The 20,010-nt window shown below is 36.0% G+C and overlaps 2 protein-coding genes across 7 annotated transcripts; both read right to left on the minus strand.

Annotated features, from left to right (window-relative positions):
- Positions 1 to 1,133: 1,133 nt before the first annotated feature.
- heatr3 (HEAT repeat containing 3) lies at positions 1,134 to 15,410 on the minus strand. Of its 2 annotated transcripts, none has more exons than XM_024295480.2 (15): positions 15,131 to 15,410; positions 14,804 to 14,976; positions 11,638 to 11,725; positions 11,259 to 11,359; positions 9,443 to 9,552; positions 6,496 to 6,636; positions 5,933 to 6,231; positions 4,578 to 4,665; positions 4,247 to 4,401; positions 3,970 to 4,052; positions 3,763 to 3,899; positions 3,592 to 3,680; positions 1,978 to 2,121; positions 1,733 to 1,909; positions 1,134 to 1,615 (listed from the first exon to the last, which is right to left on the minus strand). In XM_024295480.2, exons 1-15 carry the CDS (start codon positions 15,269 to 15,271, stop codon positions 1,502 to 1,504), a joined length of 2,040 nt encoding a protein of 679 aa, XP_024151248.1. In that variant the 5' UTR covers positions 15,272 to 15,410; the 3' UTR covers positions 1,134 to 1,501. The 2 variants fall into 2 exon arrangements, with proteins under 2 accessions (XP_024151248.1, XP_024151247.1); XM_024295479.2 differs by having other exon boundaries at positions 4,578 to 4,668.
- Positions 15,411 to 15,528: 118 nt separating this feature from the next.
- Positions 15,529 to 19,264, minus strand: cnep1r1 (CTD nuclear envelope phosphatase 1 regulatory subunit 1). Of its 5 annotated transcripts, none has more exons than XM_024295482.2 (6): positions 19,123 to 19,264; positions 18,612 to 18,683; positions 18,093 to 18,166; positions 17,633 to 17,742; positions 15,950 to 16,004; positions 15,529 to 15,855 (listed from the first exon to the last, which is right to left on the minus strand). In XM_024295482.2, the coding sequence occupies exons 1-6, from the start codon at positions 19,145 to 19,147 to the stop codon at positions 15,814 to 15,816; spliced, it is 378 nt and encodes a 125-aa protein (XP_024151250.1). In that variant the 5' UTR covers positions 19,148 to 19,264; the 3' UTR covers positions 15,529 to 15,813. The 5 variants fall into 5 exon arrangements, with proteins under 5 accessions (XP_024151250.1, XP_024151249.1, XP_036067220.1 ...); XM_024295481.2 differs by having other exon boundaries at positions 18,030 to 18,166; XM_036211327.1 differs by lacking the exon at positions 19,123 to 19,264 and adding an exon at positions 18,940 to 19,092 and having other exon boundaries at positions 18,030 to 18,166.
- Positions 19,265 to 20,010: the final 746 nt, after the last annotated feature.

Genomic DNA, 20,010 nt, shown 5'->3' on the forward strand with positions numbered 1-20,010 from the left:
TTTTTTAACCACACGAGCTGGAAAAAAAGCTGATTTGAAACAAACATTACCAATAATATTAACAGAAAAAGTGATTTAAAAGAGAATGAGAGATCACAAAAAATCTCTTCCTTTACAGTCTGATACGTTTTCATTTTCAACTATTTAAAATTTAGGAATTTTAATTAAACTTCCTAAATTTTTAGGAAATTTACAGTGTAAATAATAATGGATGACTTGTGTTTTAAACTGTATTTTACCGTTATGGTTTACCAATTTTTTTAAGTGTCAATGAATCTGTCAACTAAATTTTTTATAGTTAAAAATGTTTTTTTTTCTCCATAAAAATAACATTTTCAATGTTTCAATTCACATTATTATCTACTTAGTTATTTAATTTTAGAAATCCAATGTCCCACTTTCTACTTTAAATTATCTGCACTTTTTATTATTGTTCAAGATACAAGACAAACTTGATAAGTATTTCAAAAGACGCAACATTTATTTATTAACGTTTTATTTCTAAATGTTCAATAGTAAAAATGGGGAAAGTAAAAGAAATTGTCCTAAACTGGGTCAGTCGAAAATAGTTTAGTCATTTAAAAAAAACAACTTATGAGGAAAACAGATTCTTTAGTTGCTGAACTTTAACCAAAAAAAGTCATTTTTTTCCACACACATTACTGGCACAACCCCCAAAAATTATTTATTGTTAATTCATAATTATGATTTATGTCATGAAGTGTACTAAAAAACAGTAAATTTAGCCCTCTTAATTATTGTAAACTAGAAACTAACAATTTGTATTTTCCAAACACTATCCTCTACTTACCAGGTAAGTTAATTTAGCCTAAAACCTTTTCCAGCATGGAGTAATGTTTAAGCACCTGCTGCAGTGAGGTATAAATAATGATTCACACAGAAATAAAGACACACACAAGCACACTGCTTGGTATCCAACGCTTAAGCTTCTCCCCCTTCCAAAGCCTTGTTTACCTTTAAACTTGGCTGAATAATTTTAGCGATGTGTGTCCTCATGTATAAGCTTTTATTTAACTAAATACGACAGGAAATCGCATGAAACATTATGTTTTTTTCATAGGCCATATGTGAAAGGTTGGTTAATAATGTAAAAAAATAATAATACACTTCAGTCTGATCCAAACACCTGATCTAACTTTTATTTAGATGTTATAATATAAAGGTGTTCACATTTCATTTGGAAAAAAAATAATTGTAAGTAAAAGTAAGAAGACCCACCCACTTTTATCAACTCTTCAATTTCACTTCAAACATTCACATGATATAAAGAAAAGCTATTTTGGATAAAATAGACATAAATAACTGGTGGTTTCACATCCATACGATCTCGTACGATGTCGTGTGTTTTCTGGCATTTCGTTGCCTCGTTCTGAACTTTAGAAATGACAATGAAGTTGAATCTCTTCTCTCATCTCCTCTGCTGCTGGTTAACCTGTCGGAACTCGCTCAAGACGATCACCGCATAAAATACACAAAGTTCTTATTTTTTCACCACCTTCTCCAGATAGCCGATAAATCTCCTCAGGTTGACTTTGATGTTATCTAGCACACACAGCTGCTGAGAGCTGTATTTACCCCGACCTTCTTTGCGTATCTGGAAGACGAGAAAGAAAAACACAATCAGAAAAGAAAAACTCCTCAATAAAACTGGAGAGAAGAACTTTAAAAACACGATGAAATGTTCAATCCTCAGTTAATTGAGCTGAAATACCTTGGCCTTGAAGACAGGTTGAAGTGTTTTAAGTGCAGGCAATAACTGGATGCTTTTAGCAGCTGTCTCTGCCTCTTCTCCATCCGCAAAAACGTCAAACAAGGCGTCGAGGGCTTCTCCGTTTACAACCAGGTCAGAATCCCTGGTGGCAACTTGAAGTAAAGCGTTTCCGATCATCTGCGGGAGCAGGAATTCTTCAGAGGACGAGCGAAAACTCAGAAAGAATAGAGACAAAAACCAGGTACCTGCAGGGTTTCTGCTGTGCCCTTGTCTTTGGCTAATGTGCTGCCAGTGATGCCCAGAATGGCGACGGCGTTGACCCTTACACTGACAACATCACAGTGGGAAGCTGCTTCGCAAAGACTCATCAGCTGCTGGGGGGTCATACACTACAAAAACAGAAGCAGGCTTTGACTTGAGATAAACAGATATTCTAATCTTGTCAAACAATAATGGGAAGTTAAGTTTACTTCCTATAATAACTAATGCTGAGCATTAGAAGACAGCTGTTTAAAGACCCACTCCAATAAAAATCATATTTTTGATGTTTTAACGTGTTCTTGTAGCATTCTTCTCATGATAGAGAACATAAAAAAGATTTTAAGATTAAAACTGCTTTTCTGAGTATTTTTTTATTCTAATCGTGATATGATAAAAACCAGCGGTTAGAAAAAGCTCAGGTTTGTGACACAGCAAACCGCTACAATGCTAAATCCTACACTTGCACACAAATAGATCCATTAACGTCTTAATTTTCCTCATCTGAGCTGCAATCTGGCTCAAAACTGCACAGTTGCAATATTACTCCTTTTTTTTTTGTTAGCTTGGGGGAGTGAGGGAACGTAAGCTAGCAGAAGGAAGTTTAAGCCAATGAGGTATATATCACTACAGATGATGTGTTAGCTTGTTGCGTACGCAAAGTTGGACGCCATATTGGATAGGTCTAGATGCCGGTTTACTGTGTGCTATAATTATACATACAGATCTGGAAAAACAAGAAATTTCATTTTTCACATGTAAATTATTACTGTCAGCTTATAATGGAGAACTTGTAGAAAATATTTTAGGAAGATCTAAGTGAGTTTACTCTTAATACTGAACTTTTAGGCTGATCTTGTATTCCATTCAAAGTCAATGGCAGCTTTAGACTTCGCACTATTTCCACATTTTTTGGCAGGACTAACGATATTTTTCGTTTTATGGATGGCTGGGGCATTTATACGTGTGTTATAGATGACCAGGATTTCCTCAGTAGTGAAGAGAGAAGAGCCCATTAGCGCTGAATCCCTGTCTGGCGTAACATAATTATTTATAGAAAAATTTGAAATGTCGTTCATTTGTTGCACTTTGTACAAATACTTATTTTTTATGATCAGAGGTTTTTTTTCTCTAAAATCGGACCAGGATTAAGCATTTTCTGGTTATTTTACCGTATCTGCTAAACCATGTTTCATTATTTTCCAATATGGCGTCGCTCTTTACATATCTTGGTGAATAGTAAAACGCCTGGTGCATTCTCTAGCAATACATCTCATTGTTTTAAGCAAATGACTGCTGGGATATCAACATAGGGTTACTTCCAACAGTTTCACCCACAGCCCAGAGGTGAACTTCTGATAAACTCCCATCACCCTTCAGAAAATCTTTAAATCTTAAAAACAACACCTCTGGGAACGATTTTACAACACCAAAAAATATAGTTGAACTGGGACTTTAAGCTTTCTGCGGTTAAACAAAAAAGTGTTATGTCAGTATATAAATATGTTTCAAGGCTCAAGAGAAAGCTTAGAGCTTCATAAAATCTTCATCTCTGTCGGACAGGCGCGTGTCTTTTTGCTGACACTAGAAACAGCCCATACCTGTGGGATGCTTTTGGAGGCAATCATCTGCAAAAGAGACCTCATGGCACTGATGACAGCCTCTAAGAATTCCTCATCCTTAGGAATCTCTAAGGAATAAAGACAATTTCATACCTCCTTTTAGTTTTTAGGCTTTCACAACCTTCAATCAAGAATTTTTTTTACAAAAACCTGCAGCGCCAAAGACCAGCGTGGACAGGTGCTGTGCTGCTCCCTGCAGGCCGGCTGCACCGCCCAGAGACTCTGGATCCATGGTGGAGAGGATGCTGTGGAGGCAGGTCAGCGCCCGGGACTGAACCCGCCGCATCCTGCAGGAGGAGCCTGGTGTAAACGCCTGCATTGAAGCGTGAACATGCAGAACTTTCGGGATGGGAGTACCTCTTTGCAACGCCTCTCCAGGAAGGATTCTGCTGGCACACGTCTATGGCCTCCGGCCTGGGGAACTCTGTCTTTTTTAACACCTAGAACAAAAACAGAAAAAAAGAGTGCGGTTGTATAAAAAGACGTCAAGCAGGTTCAGGTATGTTATTTAATCGGAGAAGCCTGGGGGTGAAATGGGTGGGGAAGCATTTTTTAGGATTGTAAGTGGGGCTAATGCACAGACATTTGCCAGTCTCAATGATTTTTCCTACTAAGGAAGCGGAATGCTATTTGCCTTTTCTGGTATGCTGTGGTGGATCAAGGCCCCTTGAACCTCAGCTGACAAGCACAGTGGAGACATCAGACTGGACACTCCATCACAAAGGCCATCGGGACCCATGTCGCTTTCGTCGCTGCTGGATTCCTCCTCCCACTCGTCATCAGAGGGATCTTTACCACATTTTAACGATACACATCGACAACAAGCTGTTTCTGTGCACTCAAAGGATCATGGGATTCTTTTTTTTTTTTAAACACAAACACATAGTTAGTGGCTATGACACAGGAAATAAATTTGATGAGAGGCGCCTGGGGTCAACGCTGCTATCCATGCCCTCCACACTCACCGTCAGAGCAGCACATGTTGACAATGATCTCCAAGGACGTTTGCTGGGCTGTCAGCAAGGCCGTTGCCTCCCTCAGCTCCTCCTTACCCTTCTGGACATGAATAAAAGTGAGTCAACATCCTACTAAAACAATGACTGTTAGCACTGTCTGTCTGGGGTCATAGAAGAGATTTAGCCCTGCTTATGTGCCCAAATAGTTTCACGTTTTATCCAAGTTTCCTTGGGTTTATCTTACTTCTTTTCAAATACTCAAAGTAATTATTATTATTATTTTTTTAGTGGCATCATTATATACGATAGCTTTACCAGACATGGAAAACCCACAGTGCTGTTTAGAGGGGAATTCTGGGACATCATGACGGATGTCGGCTAGGATTCCAGGGCTCAGGCTGTGACTGGGCTGAGAGGGACAGCTCAGTCTCGCCTGGGTCAAGTCTTGGAGCCGTCACTTCTGTGGATCCCCGTATGAACCGAGCGGGTTGCTGATCCACTCCCCTTTCAAACTGCGTGTCAGTCCGGCTTCGCTCCTCTGGATGACTCACACACTGCTGCATTCTTATCTGTCGTGCTAAAATCTGGGCTAAAATTTCAGCTACATGCTAGCTATTTTGGCTAATTTAGGATTTTTTCAGTTTTTTAGGCTACTTTGGAGTTTAGCTAATATTTCAGCTGCATGTTAGTTATTTTGGCTAATTAGGATTTTTTTTTCTTTTTTAGGCTATTTTAGAGTTTATCTAATATATCAGCTGCATGCTAGCTGTTTTAGCTAATTATTCAACCCCGTAACTGTGTATTTTGTTACCGGGTTGAATATTTTAGTTATATGAGCTATATAGCATGAGGAACACAAGAAATTCATATATTTTTCAAAGCAATTGTTATGATTAAATGGTGCAATTTGATAAAAATTCATGTTTTTTTTCTCATATTTCTTTTATTTAGGTGAAAATAAACACGCAAATTATGATGTTAGCAGAAAGACCTTGAGGTTATACTGGCTATTTTTATTAGTTTTTTATTCAGTGAAAAAGTAACTTGGGTTGGCAGGAACATGCTCATTTGGCTGACCTCTACACCTCAACGGCCCAAGAAATTTTTCAAAACATAATTTTCAAAACTATTTTTGTGTGCTGTAATGCAGAGACACACAAATCTTTCAATTTCTTGTTTAAAAATACATGAATTTATATGAAAAACATTGAGGTAAACCTGTGCGACACTAGAGTGTAGTGATTTTAGAGAATCACCCAACACAGTTTTCATTGGTGCAGGTCTTTTAAGTTGTTAGTTAACATCAGAACCTGACTAGAGCAAGTTAGACTCCCTTCAGCTTGGTTACCACACGTGTTACTCACAGGAAGAAGATCAGAGAAGTCGTTGTCAGCAGTCGTCGCTTTTCCATTTCTACTTTTTTCTTTGAGTGCCTCATCTTCCTCAATCATCTCCTCCTCGGCTGGGTCTCTAGTTGCCGGTTCCTCTGCCTTTGTTGCAGCCGGGGAGGCACATTTGTGAGAAGCCTCTTCTGATGCTCTGAGTTCAGGGATCAGCACTCCTGCATCCAAATCCAGGCACCGAGACAAGGTGGCCACCACAGCGTTGAGGGTTTGAGCCTGGCGGGCGGCGGGAAGACTGGCCTTCATGTTCCACAGAGTTCCTGGGAGATGAAAAACATCCACTGCTCAGCTTTTGAATGCTTAGATACTAAGAAAACTCACCTTAAACATACAGATCTTTGAAAATCTTTCAAAAAACAAGCAAAAAATTGCTTTACTTATCAATTAATGTCTAAAAAGAAGTCATTCTGTCCGTTAAGACAACCATGAAGTGCAATAAATTAATCTGGCTAAAAAATGAACAAGTTTATCTAGCAGATGAGCAGCTCCAAAAATAAAAAGCAGACAAGAAGGACAAAGTTCACCTGCAGCTAAAGTCCTGAGGAGAGTGGCGGCCATGCCTGGCTGAGACGACAGCAGCACGCTCTCCAGGGCTCCAAAAACGGCGGTATTCAGGCTGCACAGCAGTTCAGGGTTGTCCTCAGTCACAGTGTGCAAACAGTGAGCTGGGGGACAGAGGAAAAGCTCCAGATGAGGCGTAACAGAGACATCAAAGTCTGCTAAACGCTCAAAAATAATCCCCAATGAAACAGGAAGAAACAATTTATAAATTTACTTTTTAAGCTTTTATCTTTCTTCAGTATTCTCATTTTTTAGGTGGTGGTGAAGGTGATTGGCTAGTGGCTTTGGATTTTTCAAAAAAAAATTATAAGTATTGTTGTACTTTTTGTTGTTTGTGAATAATAAAGTCAAACGTCAGGGCCTAAAAGCTTTATTTTGAAGGCAGAAAGCACATAGGGATAAGGGAGTCTCGATCTTTCCAGCCTAGAATCTGTCTAATTTCACTAAAATAACACAAAAGCAACTTAATAAGTTGTGAAGCATAAACAGGTTTCCCATTTTTGCATTGATTTTGGAGTTTTTAGTCCACCTCTGTGCTAGGTTTTAGTCTGCTCACGCAACCACAGGCTGCCCTCCAAACAACCAGAACCGGAGCTCCAGAAGTACAAGTTAGCGGTTCTGCCCAAACATAGTTGATTCAGGATCCAAATGTTAGTCCTCCCTGTAGATATATGTTCACATTTGCATAATTTGCAGCAAACTGGGTAACAGGACAAGACAAACCCTGACTGAATTCTTCATTCGGTTTAACCAATTCATCTGATTAAACAAAGATTTTACAAACAGACTAAAGAAACCCTTGAATCCTAAATTCAGGAAACTTTAGAGTTTTAAGGAATTAAGTTTGGACAAGAATCTGAATAGTGTTAAGGCTAGAAAGCCTGGGTAATCTGATCTCAAAGGATTTTTTGTAATATCTCATGGATAACGTGGACATGTTTAGTGAATAAACCAACTATAAGTCAAAAATCGTGAAAAACGTGCAAAACTCCTCACATGCTCTGTTGACAAAAACCTTGGAGTTCTGAGGTCACAGTGATCTTGTCTTTTCAACACAGACCTTTATCAGTTCATTGAGTCTAAGGGGACATTTCAGCTAAATTTAAACCTTTCCCCTCCAGGTGTTCCCGAGTATTTCCAGAGTTCATGAGAATGCAACAGATGGTCAATCTGAGCACGAGGTGACTTCAGCCACAGCTGTCGACCCCAGAACCAAACCTGAACGTGAAATCTCAGAGTTAGCCGGGACCCACATTTTAAGTCCGTTACTGATGGATAAACGGGTTCTTAAGCATCAGGCATGGGGGAGGAAGTGTACTGGTATGGGAATAATACATTTTTTCCATTTTTACTCTGAAATAAGATCAGTTATTTATGGATTTTACATTATTCTGACAGGAAAACGACAAAAAAAGACAAAAAAGAATGTATTAAATCTTAAATCTGGGTAAATTAATTTAAGCTCACTTCACCATGTCACAATTAAATCATATTTTATTTATTAAGATTCCATTAAATATCGATTAATTTGCTAAATTTTCATTCTTAATTATTTCTATTTTTCCAAACACTATTTTCACACAAGTAGAACTAGAAAAACAATATTTTGCCTAAAAACAAGAACTTTTAAAATCTAAATTAATGGACTTATTAGAAGTAATATTGCATTTTTGAAGCAAAAACCTTATTTTATTAATAGATTTATTTAAACCCGGCCCTTTAAAGCTCAGAACATTTTAATGCATACCCATAATAGACTAAAAACCCCAAACAAAGTCAAGAAAGACGGCTTACACTATCACAAAAGCATAATTTAAAATATAAGTTGAAAGAGAAGCCTGTATTTTTGTCTGCGGAACCCATATTTAGACGGTAAAAGGAATCAAAGGGCCCCACATTTAAGAGGTTGAGCGCTACGTAGAGTCCAACGATAGACTGTTATAGGCAGGGAAAACTTGATGTATTATTGTGAAGTAATTAAATATATTAAAGATACAGGAGTCTCCATGGGTCCTAACAAAACAAGACTTGTGCACATCACAAAAATCTGCCTCTGAATTCCCCAGTGAGTTTCTGTGACCTTCGATCAAACTTTCACGACATTGATCCAAACGTCTCAGCACAGCTGTGGAAAAACACAGGATTAGATAGTTTTAAACCAGATTAAATATAGAAAAAATGTTGCAGATTTAATGTAGATAGGCGATTGAGGTAACATTTCCAAATGTTAGCTATTTTTCTTCTGGGGTGGGCTATAAAATTTGTATTTAAACACATGGACCCAACCCATAGGAAAAAAATGTAAAATATCTAAAACGACTATGAGAACCAGAATTCTTCAATTTTAGTCCATCATATTAAAAGAAATATCTCTAATCATAAATAAATAGATCAAATATGGTCAGACTTTTCTGTATCTTTAGTCGTTTCACAAGTTTCAAGCATAAATATTACCAGATGTTAACTCACAAACAGAATATTAAAAATAAAACAAAGAGATCCTAAAAATTTCTACAAGTTAAATTTAAGACTTTTTAAGACATTTTTGCATATAAAAAAATTAAGACAAATTTCTAATTTTATTAATTATTTTCCATATTATTTAATCATTCCCATTTTATAATCAAAATAATAGCTTTAGCTCGCTTCTTTTTTTCCTCTCTGTGGTTAGTATTCAGCGAATCGGTACATAATAACTGGTTCTGCCACTGTTTACTTCAATTATTTGATCAAAATAATCATGGTTGAAAAATGGCATTTTCAACAAGAAATGTGGAACTGAGAAGCTTCAAACAGCACGTTTTTTTTTAAGGCTTAGATACCAAAATACTTTTTTGTGTAGATTCAATGCTTTTAAGACGTTTTAAGACCCCCGTGGGAACCCCGGAATAGTTTGTGGGTTATAAGTACCTGCTGAGACAGCAAGCTCCACATTGTGTGGGTGCCTCTCCAAACACTGAACAACAACATCCAGGAGACCTGATTTGTTAAAGACAGACAGCGCCTGGCTGCTGCTTTCACTGGAGAGAGAGAAAAAAGGACAATTTGAGTCAAACAAAACAGAAGATGCAGAGTTTTAGAAACTTTGTCAATCTGGATTTTTTAAGATTTAAGACTCAAAACGACAAAAATTGTGTTTGGGGTGTTTTTAACAATGGAGTATGGAAGCCAAAAACGGCCTGCCCTACTTTTTTTTTTGGATCGTTTGAGAAAACGAGATAATAACTCGTTATAACGAGAAAACAAACTTCAAGAAAAATTAGTCTATTTATTTTGTGGTTAACAAGAAAATCATCAGAAGAACACTCCACAAAATTTGTTTCTAGTCTATTTTCTTTTATTATTGGGTCTACGCTCCTCAAACGCCTTCAATCCGTCTCATCCACCAGCTCTCCTCCCTTTATTTCCCCCAAACCTCCGAACAGGCTGACTGACAGATAACAGTGTCGATGAGAATCTGCGTATGATGTTTTCAGTGAACTCCGGACATTAGCGGACCCTAACAGCCACTCGGCTCAACTCACTCCGATACTATGCTTTTTTCATTTTTTTTACAATCCTAAGCAAAACAAAGCAGTTTTCAGAAAAAAATGACACTATTTAATCAAACGATTATATATCGATCAGTGCTGATGTTCAACATTTTCTCTGATAAACTGCTTTGTTTTGCTGCTGATGTCCGGAGCTCAGTGAACGCACCATGCAGACACACCCTGCAGACCTGAATTCTGTCAATCTGTCAATGTTTGTTTGGGGTTTTTGGGGAAATTAAGGGAGTGGCTGGAGTACGAGACTGAATTAAGACATTTAAAGAGGATAGATCCACTGATAAATACCAGTCCTCAATCTGGAGGTTTTGGTATGGTCGCCTCTTTTAAACTTTTTAAGTTTTTACATTTTAAGTCTGCAACTGTTATTTTTTAAAGTTTACAATACTTGGTAATTTTATGTCATTGTTTTTATTGGCTCTTATACTTTTATCATAGTGTCTCTTTTTATTTATTTTATTTTTACATTTTTATTACATATATATGTACATTTATTTTATTTCTTTTAAGTATTTTATCTGTTGTGTCTTTGTCACATATGGGTGAGTTTGTAATAAAAGTATCGTCTAATAAATAAAAAAATAGACAAAAACAACTTTTGTGGAGTGTTTTTAAACAGGTGAAGTCTCTGTGTTTCCGTGCGGGAGAGGGAGAGGGTGACGCATCTTGGTTCTTGATTATCTTGTTATAACGAGAAAATGAACTTCGTTTTCTGGTTATAACAAGAAAAACAAAAAAAACAAAAATAGGGCAGGCCGTTTTTGGCTTCCATAATGGAGGACACATAAGTCAAAATTAAGCTTAAAATTGAATTTACGAGTATTTCTTTGTTGAAATTGCTGTGAATAAAGAGCAAAATATGAAAAAGAATATATTTGTGATTTTAAAAATGTGCTGAGCGTGCCACGAAATTCCTGCTTCAACCCCTCGACAACGAGGAGTGGATGGAGTGCTCCACATTAAATGGTCCCGCCCACATCTCAAAAGTGAATTAAAGATGATCTACAGTCGTTTTCTAGAACTTTGTTCAAGAAAACAACACAAGTTCTTTGATTTTTCCTAAAAACGGCGTAATCATAACTAAAATAACCTCTGGAACGCTTTTAAAATGAATCAAAAGATGATCGGAGTGGGTCTTTCATTTAAAAAAAAGTACTGGTGTCATCATAATGGTTTACCATAAGTTCCACAGCAGGTTGACGGCCTCATTGGCGACATCCTCCACGGCATTTTTCTGTTCTTTCATCGTCACCACGGCGCCGTCGAAACCAGCACAACACTGGACACAAAACAACACAACACTTTGTTTTTACACTAAAAGGCTCCAGAAAAACCACAAACCAAACAATGATCTGATCCACAGCTCCTAAAACCAGCTGCAGACTTCACTACAAGACTTTAACGGCGTCCGTTCTCCACGAGCGCCTTTTCTTTTTTTTTTTTTTTACGAGCCAGTTTTGCTTGCGCTGTCGAATGACACCCGACTGCAGCGGACACTCCAGCCTCCTGTGACAGCTGCTAATGAGGAGTGTGTGGAGGGAAGCCGACAGCTCTCACCTCTGTCAGCAGCGCTGTCAGAGGAGTCATGACGTCTTCCTTCACCATGTCCTCGCACACCTCCTGGTTTCCACATGCACTCAGATTCCTGCAAAACACAACCCAGACACATTTGAAAACGGGAACCACCACTGCATTCACTTTTATTAAAGCATGGCGCCCCCTGCTGAAGTGTCTATTAAATGAAGTCATAATAAGCGGTATTATGTGGTGTAGTAGGAGATAATGGATTCCATTTAATTGGTTAATACGTGATTGATCCTAAGAGAAATTATATGGAAGTGTAGCTCCTGATCATTCACCCTGATTAATTATCATTATTATTTAAAAAAAATGTGTTCAGATTTCTTTAGGTAAAGTATGAGCTCATTTTCAAATATATATAAAAAAAAAATTAAAGTCAAACTGAGACAATTTGATAAAAGAACAATGATCTGTTGATAAATAAATGTAAACAAAAGCACGAAATGTTTAATTTATACAATTATAATGAGTTTATTATCAGACAGATGTGTTTAAACGTGATATTTTTAGCCAGAACAGCTGTTTTCTAGTAAAAGTCAGTGTTATTTGACAAATCCCCTTTTAGGATTTTAGCACTTATAACAAAATGGAAGTTAAGATTACATATTAGTTGTAGTCTTTCAGAATATCAATTTAGGGGTCTTCACAGCGAATCAGCTCTCACTGATTCACACAGATTGTTTGGCAGATATTTTTACAACCTTCCTGACACAACCCTGTGTTTTATCTGGGGACCGGCAAAGGGAGACCCAGACTAGGGCCCCCCTTGTGGCTAAATGGTTGGGCAGAAATCGGTCTTACTCAAAGACCCACAAGAATAACATAATAAAAGAAACAGTTTTAAGACAAGATGACCAACAGCCACATTTGACTAAAAACTAAACTAAAATAATTGCTTTTTTCCTGAAATGGCTTTCAAAAAAGTATTTTTATTTACATATACAAAAACCTAAAAAAAAAATATTATTATTTTTCATTTAAATAAAACCATATTTTTTTACATTTTTTTTCAGGCTTTTTTGAGTTAAAACAAACAGGATCCTGAAGAAAATGTCTGCAAGATCCTGGAGGGACAGTAATGCAGTAATACAGTAATGCTTCCTTTGACTTGAATAGATTCATGATTAAAAACTAGTATGATTACTAATAATAATAATATAAATAATACTAGTAGTATTAATACAAAAACAGCGTTTGCTGGTTGTATCTTTTGTATTAATTACTCTAAACATGACTAAGCACCTTTTTTGTTTATTTGAATTTTACAAGCGTTTTTCTGTTGGATTTCATAAATTCAGGACAGTGAATTAGATGTTACATTGAGTATTTCAGTATTTTACCAGTTACATTTTTATTAGTTATAAGTACTACAACATTGAAAGCATTGTCTTTAATTGAATGGCTAATTTTACCAGTAACTTAAATTTGCATACTATTGTTTAGAGATAATTTTATTTCAACTTGGATAAGTAAAAAAAATGATTCAGATACTCCAGAATTTAGCTGTTTTAATGCTAACAATAACTGAGGACGTAACATCCATTTGAAAAATCACTCAATTGAATTTTAGTTGTGATTTTGGAATAATTTGTATGTTCCTTCAGAGGTTTATAAAAGAGTGATGGGACTTTTTTCTCTTTTAATATATTTGATATATCCTTATACCTCGTTAAACCCTTAAAAACACAATTTCTTTAATAATGGTCAAGGCTCGTTGTTATTCTAAAGCAGGCATGTCCAAAGTCAAGCCCACAGGCCAAATGCATTTAAATTTCCACCGGCCTGCACGATCCTTTCTAAATTCAATAATAAGCCGCCAATGTCATTTTCTATAACTGTGTGTATGATGTCTTGATTGTGATTGGTTAAACTATGTTATAAGCTATTGGAAACATGTGACAAAACTGTTGTGCAACCCTCTAGCTACACTTTCTAGCTCATTTCTAAAATGTCAACTGTAAATAAAAACAATAAAATTGACTGTTGCTTCCAGGACAAGAAGAAATTTGCATGTTTTTTTCAGTGAAATATGAAACATTAAATGCCCTTCTTGGTATGAAGTGTCTGCACAACGGGTGCCACGAGAGGTCCCACAGCGCCACAGCTCATTATAAGTTGCATGTCATACAGAATTGTACAGCTCCTCCGTAAAATCACCAACCAAAATGTCATCATCGCTTCATCTGTAGCTGCGTTTTTGTAGCTTGCAGCCTGAATAAGATGCAGACGTCTCCTTTGACAGATGAGGATGAGCGGTGGTGCCGTAACAGATACTTGACTGGATTTTGTCGTGTTTTCAAACAGAAATATAGAGTCCAGCTGCTTACTTGTTAGAATGGTTATTTTTTAACAGTTTTTTTTTTTTAAATAAACATATGAATATTCTTTTCACGTACATCTGGGACTGTCAATGGACTATGGACACTGCTGTGACATTACCCAAATACTCCCTTTAAGTGAATCAAATTAAAATAATATGCGTTTTAATGACTCATCGCGTGAGTTGGTTTGTATTTATTCACATAATTGTGATTTAATGGAAATGGAGACATTGCGACATTGTGGTTTTTTTTCTCCAACATTTATAGAATTTTGATAAAATTTTACACATATGTGTAATAGAAACGTAGCTACTGAAAAACAAACAAAAACGTTCATTAAATAGTTCATTTATTTTCAAGGTTTAAAAATAGTTTAAAGAATTCTGGCCAAATGGTTGGCCCTCAAACATTTTCACCTCACTAAATCTGAACACTCAGCTGAAAGTTTGGACAGCCCTGTTCTAAGGTTTGGGTTTTACGGATGATTTTATTCCGTTTTTAACAAATCCCCACATCCTTTGATACATTGTAACGTGCCCTGTAAATAACTATAAACCTGGATTAATGATGAATTTGACATTTGTTGAAGAAATTGTCCTCACCATTACACAAAGACAAGTGGGATAGGCTCCAGCCACCCTAATTAGGTCAAATCAAGTTGAATCCCTTCCATTTAAAAAAAAATAAAAATAAAAAACATTTATTATATATAACACTAAGTAACATGTGATGCTGTCTCTTTCATCCTTTTAAACATTATTTTAATAGAGGTGCATATCATTGTTGTTGTTCCCATATGTCTACAGGTGAAGATGATTTACCTGAGCGCCCCCGCTGCAGTCTCCCTGACAGCCATGCTGTTGTCCAGCAGCATGGGACCCAGGCGCCGGACAGCGTCCCTCTGTAGAAAACCGGGGATGGTCTGGCTCTGCTGGACCACCCGGGAAATGCTGGCACACGCAAACTCACGCATGTCTGCGTTCGGGCTTTGCAGCTGAAAAAACACGCACACACTGACTGAACGAAGTCCACACTAACTCTCCATGACATCACGCGTCTGTCGTAAACATATATTTAAAAAGACACCTTAAAATAATAATAAACGGTTGGAAATAAGAGCTTAAACATAAATAAATATATATAAACACCTTTTCCAGCAGCTCCGCGGCGGGAGAGCAATCCTCCCCGTGGTCTTCCTCCTCTCCGTCCACTTCCCGCACGGCTTTCACCGGCAGACCGACAGCGTTGAACTGTGGTCGTTTAAACTTCGTGGTTTTACTTTTACCCATGACGACCTAACGCTACCTATACATAAACCGCGAGTTTTGTTTTAATCAGGTCGTTTTAGTCTACTCCGATTAGCGATTTTAGCTCAGGCTCCGGTCGAGTTGGAAGCCATGTGGACGCGTCTTCTCTGCCGTAAAGCGATCGTTGCTGACTGAAAACCGCTGTCGTAAAAAGCACATCTATGGCGACATAAAAACAAAACCATTTTTGCACCAAACCAAATTCACCACTAATGCAATGAAATAGGCAATAAAAGGGATAATTCACACATAGTGCATTTATTAGGTAAATAATTTTTAAAATACAAATAGTCAGATAAAATACATAACAGAAATCGAAATAAACACATCTGCACTCACATTGAAGGACTAAAATACATTGAAGATGATGTGAGCATTTCAGCAGCTTCAACTCCACACAGGGCCATAATTTAAAAAACTCATTCTTTGCTTTGCGTCGACAAATTCCACCTCAGTGCTCTTCAGCCAGCTTGGAGAAATTGAAACGTTGAGAGTTGATCCAAACTTTGAGTCATCGTATGTAGTTACTGGATGTTGGGTCGGGGTTTGAGAATGAGTTTTCCAGTCTGCACATAAAATAAATAAATAAACATGATCAAACATGTACCAAAATAACGTTTCCAATAGGAGTCTGGGTAAAAAGAAACATGATGAACTTACGTCATCACAAGACATGTTGTATTCTGCTAAAACCGTGCGGCAGCGGGCAGCAATTCTTAAAGGAAAAAGGTCAAAGATAAAAACAAAAGATGGGTTTGGTAATAATGTGTCTGAAGAGCTGATTCTGGAGTTCCTACAAGTCTCTGTAAATTAAAAATGAGACAGTTCATAAATTTACCCACTTCACAGCCTTTTTTCCAGCTTTTGTGCACGTGTCAAGTCAAGGCCGGGGGGCCGGATCCGGCCCTCCAGATCATTTTATTTCTATACTTATTAATGGCCCGGTGTTATCTTGCGCTCATTTCTAACTTGTATAAATATGACAAGATATATTTTTATGGAAAGTAAAATATTAAAAGTTATTTAAGGTTTAAGTTGATTTACTTTGGAATAATATTCCTGCCTTTTATTATTCATAATTATGTTAAAAATTTACAGTTTTAAAGTTATAAAAATTGGTATTCTGCTAGCTTTTTGGACTATTTGGCATTTACTAAGATTTTGGAGTTTAGCTAATATTTTAGCTACATGCTAGCTGTTTTGGCTAATTTAGGCTTTTCTTTTTAAGTTTTTTTTAAGCTGTTTTGGAGATAGACTAATATTTGCATCCTAGCTGCTTTTTTCTTTTTTTTTTTTAGGATATTTTGAAGTTGATCTATTTTTTCAGTTACTTTTTCAGCTGTTTTGGCTAACCTAAGTTTTTTTTTTTTTTTTTTTAGTTTTTTACGGTAATTTGGCACCTAGCTAATATTTTACCTTGCATAAAATATTAGTGTTTTTGCTATAAACTTCAGCGGTTTCAGCTCTCAATTTCAGCATCTTCAGAGGCCAAATTCAGCTTACAGAATTCACACTGGCATTAACGCAAGTAATGTGATACATAACTAGTTCATAATTATGTTAAAAAGTTACAGTTTTAAAAATGTTGTTGTAGAGTGTTCAATAAATGTTTATCCTGTTCAGCCCACGACCTAAGGTGTGTTTTGGATTTTGGCGCCTTGTTCGACGGAGTTTGGAACCCTTGCTTTAGTGGAAAGAGCCCAAAAATTCCAGAGGGATATTTTCCTCATAATTAATTTTCCCGTAATGCTCGTGAACCAAATGGTATTTATTTTGTTCTACGATCATATCTCATCAGGTACATCAATGCTTTTAATAATTAGGTTTCTACTTTGAATGCAAATTTGGTTTTGGAACAAGCAGAGCTGAATAAACTGATGTTAATTTGTCTGTGAAAAGTTAAAAGCTTTTCAGTTCCATCATATCAAATTAAAATTATTTTTTTTAAGACTTTTAAGGATATAAATGACAGCCTTTTTTAATTCAAAAATATTAAATTGGTTTATTTTTTTTTTTTTTTTTTTTTACTCAAAGCAACCATTTACAACGGAAGTTGTCTCAAAGTGCTAAACGAAAATCAAGAAACATCAAATCAAGATAAAAGGATTGTTTTGTATGGTAAATAAGTCATTTTATTCCATAAAAGTCCAGCTTTTTTATCCAGTTAAGTCTAAATAATCACAATAAAGCCATAAATATTTTAATGATGATCTATACAAGTCACCAAGAGATTATAGATGAGGGTTTTGAACTATTCTTCCATAATGAAGACCCTGCAGGTACACCATCCTAATTCTATGTGACTGAAAAGGCTTCACACATACAGCATAAGTCAAAGGATACATCGATGGTGCCACAACTCGTTTGTGGATTCCAGCAAAAAACAAAGCTATTAAGGTGATGCAGCTGATGGTAAAGAACGGATGGTTCCAAAGTGACGATAGGAAAGAGACCTGCAGAAAAAGAACATATTAAATATTGATACAAAAAATAATGCAGGGAAAAAATATAAAATGTACATAAATGCTAAATTATTTGCTATCATATTTCATGTTTAACAAAATCAAGTGGAGGTGTTCAAAATGTTGCTTAAATTATTCTTCCCACATGGGTACAATCTTCAAATGGATCATCCAACACTTCCAGTGAAAAATTGTTCCAGAAAAACTGATAATAGCAGATGTGTTCAGGCGAACTTAAGACAATCGTTTTTGTATCTTGAATACTTATAAAGACTAACCCCATCATCTGCTTTGCTCTGCATACATGTGACTGTTTGGGTGGCTTGTTCACTGATGCGTACCTTCTGCGTGTCGGGATCTATTAACCAGTTCCAAGCCCCAGTTGCCGTACAGACTGACACCACTATCAGAATCACTGAAAATGAGTAGCAAAAAGAGTTAAACAAGGTGTAGCAAAAATCAAAATTTTGTGAAATATTGTGTGACAGTGTAAAAGACACATTCAAATTGGGGGAATAAAAAAGGAGAACTACAGAAGAAATGACAGAAATGTCCATATTGCACAACTGTAGATTCTTCAAAACACTGTTAACCCTTAATGAACCCATAGATCAGTCTTAAAACTAACAGAAACACAACATGGTTAATGGCCACTGTTTAACTTAAGCCCAAATACAAAAAAAAGCTCCCTTCCAGATTTGTTAGCGATTTTTAAGAGAAACAGCAACTTTACAGTTTATTCAATTCAATTTTATTTATATAACCCAATATCACAAAAGAATGACCTCATTGGGTTTCAGTTTATGTAAACAAAAATGGAAATATTACAGATTTTATCATGAATAATGACAGTTACTTACTTCTCCACCTGCCTGTAGCAGGTTGCAAACAGGAGACATATTCTGTCAGTCTTCTCTCAAAGGCCTTTAGGTCTATTAAAAACACATTTTATGGACACAAAGTATTAAAAATGGCTACAGATTCACCCTTATGAAATCATAATAACAGTGATGAAACCTCAACAGTCACTTTAGCTCCAGTCTTTTTAATAATACCACTGATCACAGCAAATAACATAACGAAGAGAGACTATAAAACACCAACACAATGAGCAATAAATACCGATAAATAACCATTCCCAGACAGGACACCGTGAGTTGAAATGTTGCCGAAACAAAGTAAACCTACAGCCACAGATCACCACACATCACCGAGGATAGCAAACATGCTATATGTCGCAAATTTAACGTAACGTTCATCTGAACAGCGACATATTAACTCACAAGGTTATTATTTTTATATATAACTTCATCTTAAAATCGAAAACGCACATTCAAGAGGGATTATTTTAAGTGTTTAACTCTATTTTACCTTCGGCCTGCTCTAATGAGTTCATTTTCTACTCCTTCCTCCTGTTTCTTCTTCTTCGTGTAGGAACCTTCTTTTTTTTTCGTTTGACGTTAGTGCGGACAAACAGCTGACCGACTCATTACCGCCACCCATTGACAGGGAGTATAAATGAAACTGTGTCAAAAGTCATTTTGCACACTGACTCAATGTAAAAGGGTTATGTTTTTTGTTGCAAAATAAATTACACGATTTTTTTTACTGGATTAAGAGTATAAAATAGGTAAAAGAATAGCAATTTCTTTTATTTTGTTCTCCAGAAAAGCATTTTTTTATTTGAATGACTTATTTTAGGTACCGTGTTACCCTTTATTAGTTATGGAAAATGGTTTATAAAGATATGCTATCACAAAATGCACTTTTTTTTATCAATCAATAACAATTGCATCAACATACTCAAATACATTTTAATATTTACCTGCTTAGTGTAAAAATATATCTGCAAAATGTTGCTGATCCTGCATGATCACACATTTTATTTGAAATATATATGTCCTTATTGACTCAGTCAAATTAAATTTAAAAAATCTATATATAAAAAAAGAAACAAAATTGAAGACATGCTATTTTTAAATTAAAGAAATAAAGCTTTTTTAAAACAATTACTTAAATCCTTGGATTAAAGTCAACATATTTTAGGATCACGGAAAAAAAAGCTTAAATCTAAAACTGATTTGTAAAAAAAAAAAAAATAGCAAAAATATTGTTCTCATTCAGAATGAGAGCAAAAATGTATTTTGGTGTCTAACAAATATCTATTTTTATTCATTTTAAATAAAATATTGTGAAGTATTTATTTTAAAATATTCAGCAAATGTAATATTTACATCTGCATGTTATATCTACATTCAA

The sequence above is a fragment of the Oryzias melastigma genome, linkage group LG3, assembly GCF_002922805.2.
Source record: "Oryzias melastigma strain HK-1 linkage group LG3, ASM292280v2, whole genome shotgun sequence".
NCBI lineage: Eukaryota > Metazoa > Chordata > Actinopteri > Beloniformes > Adrianichthyidae > Oryzias > Oryzias melastigma.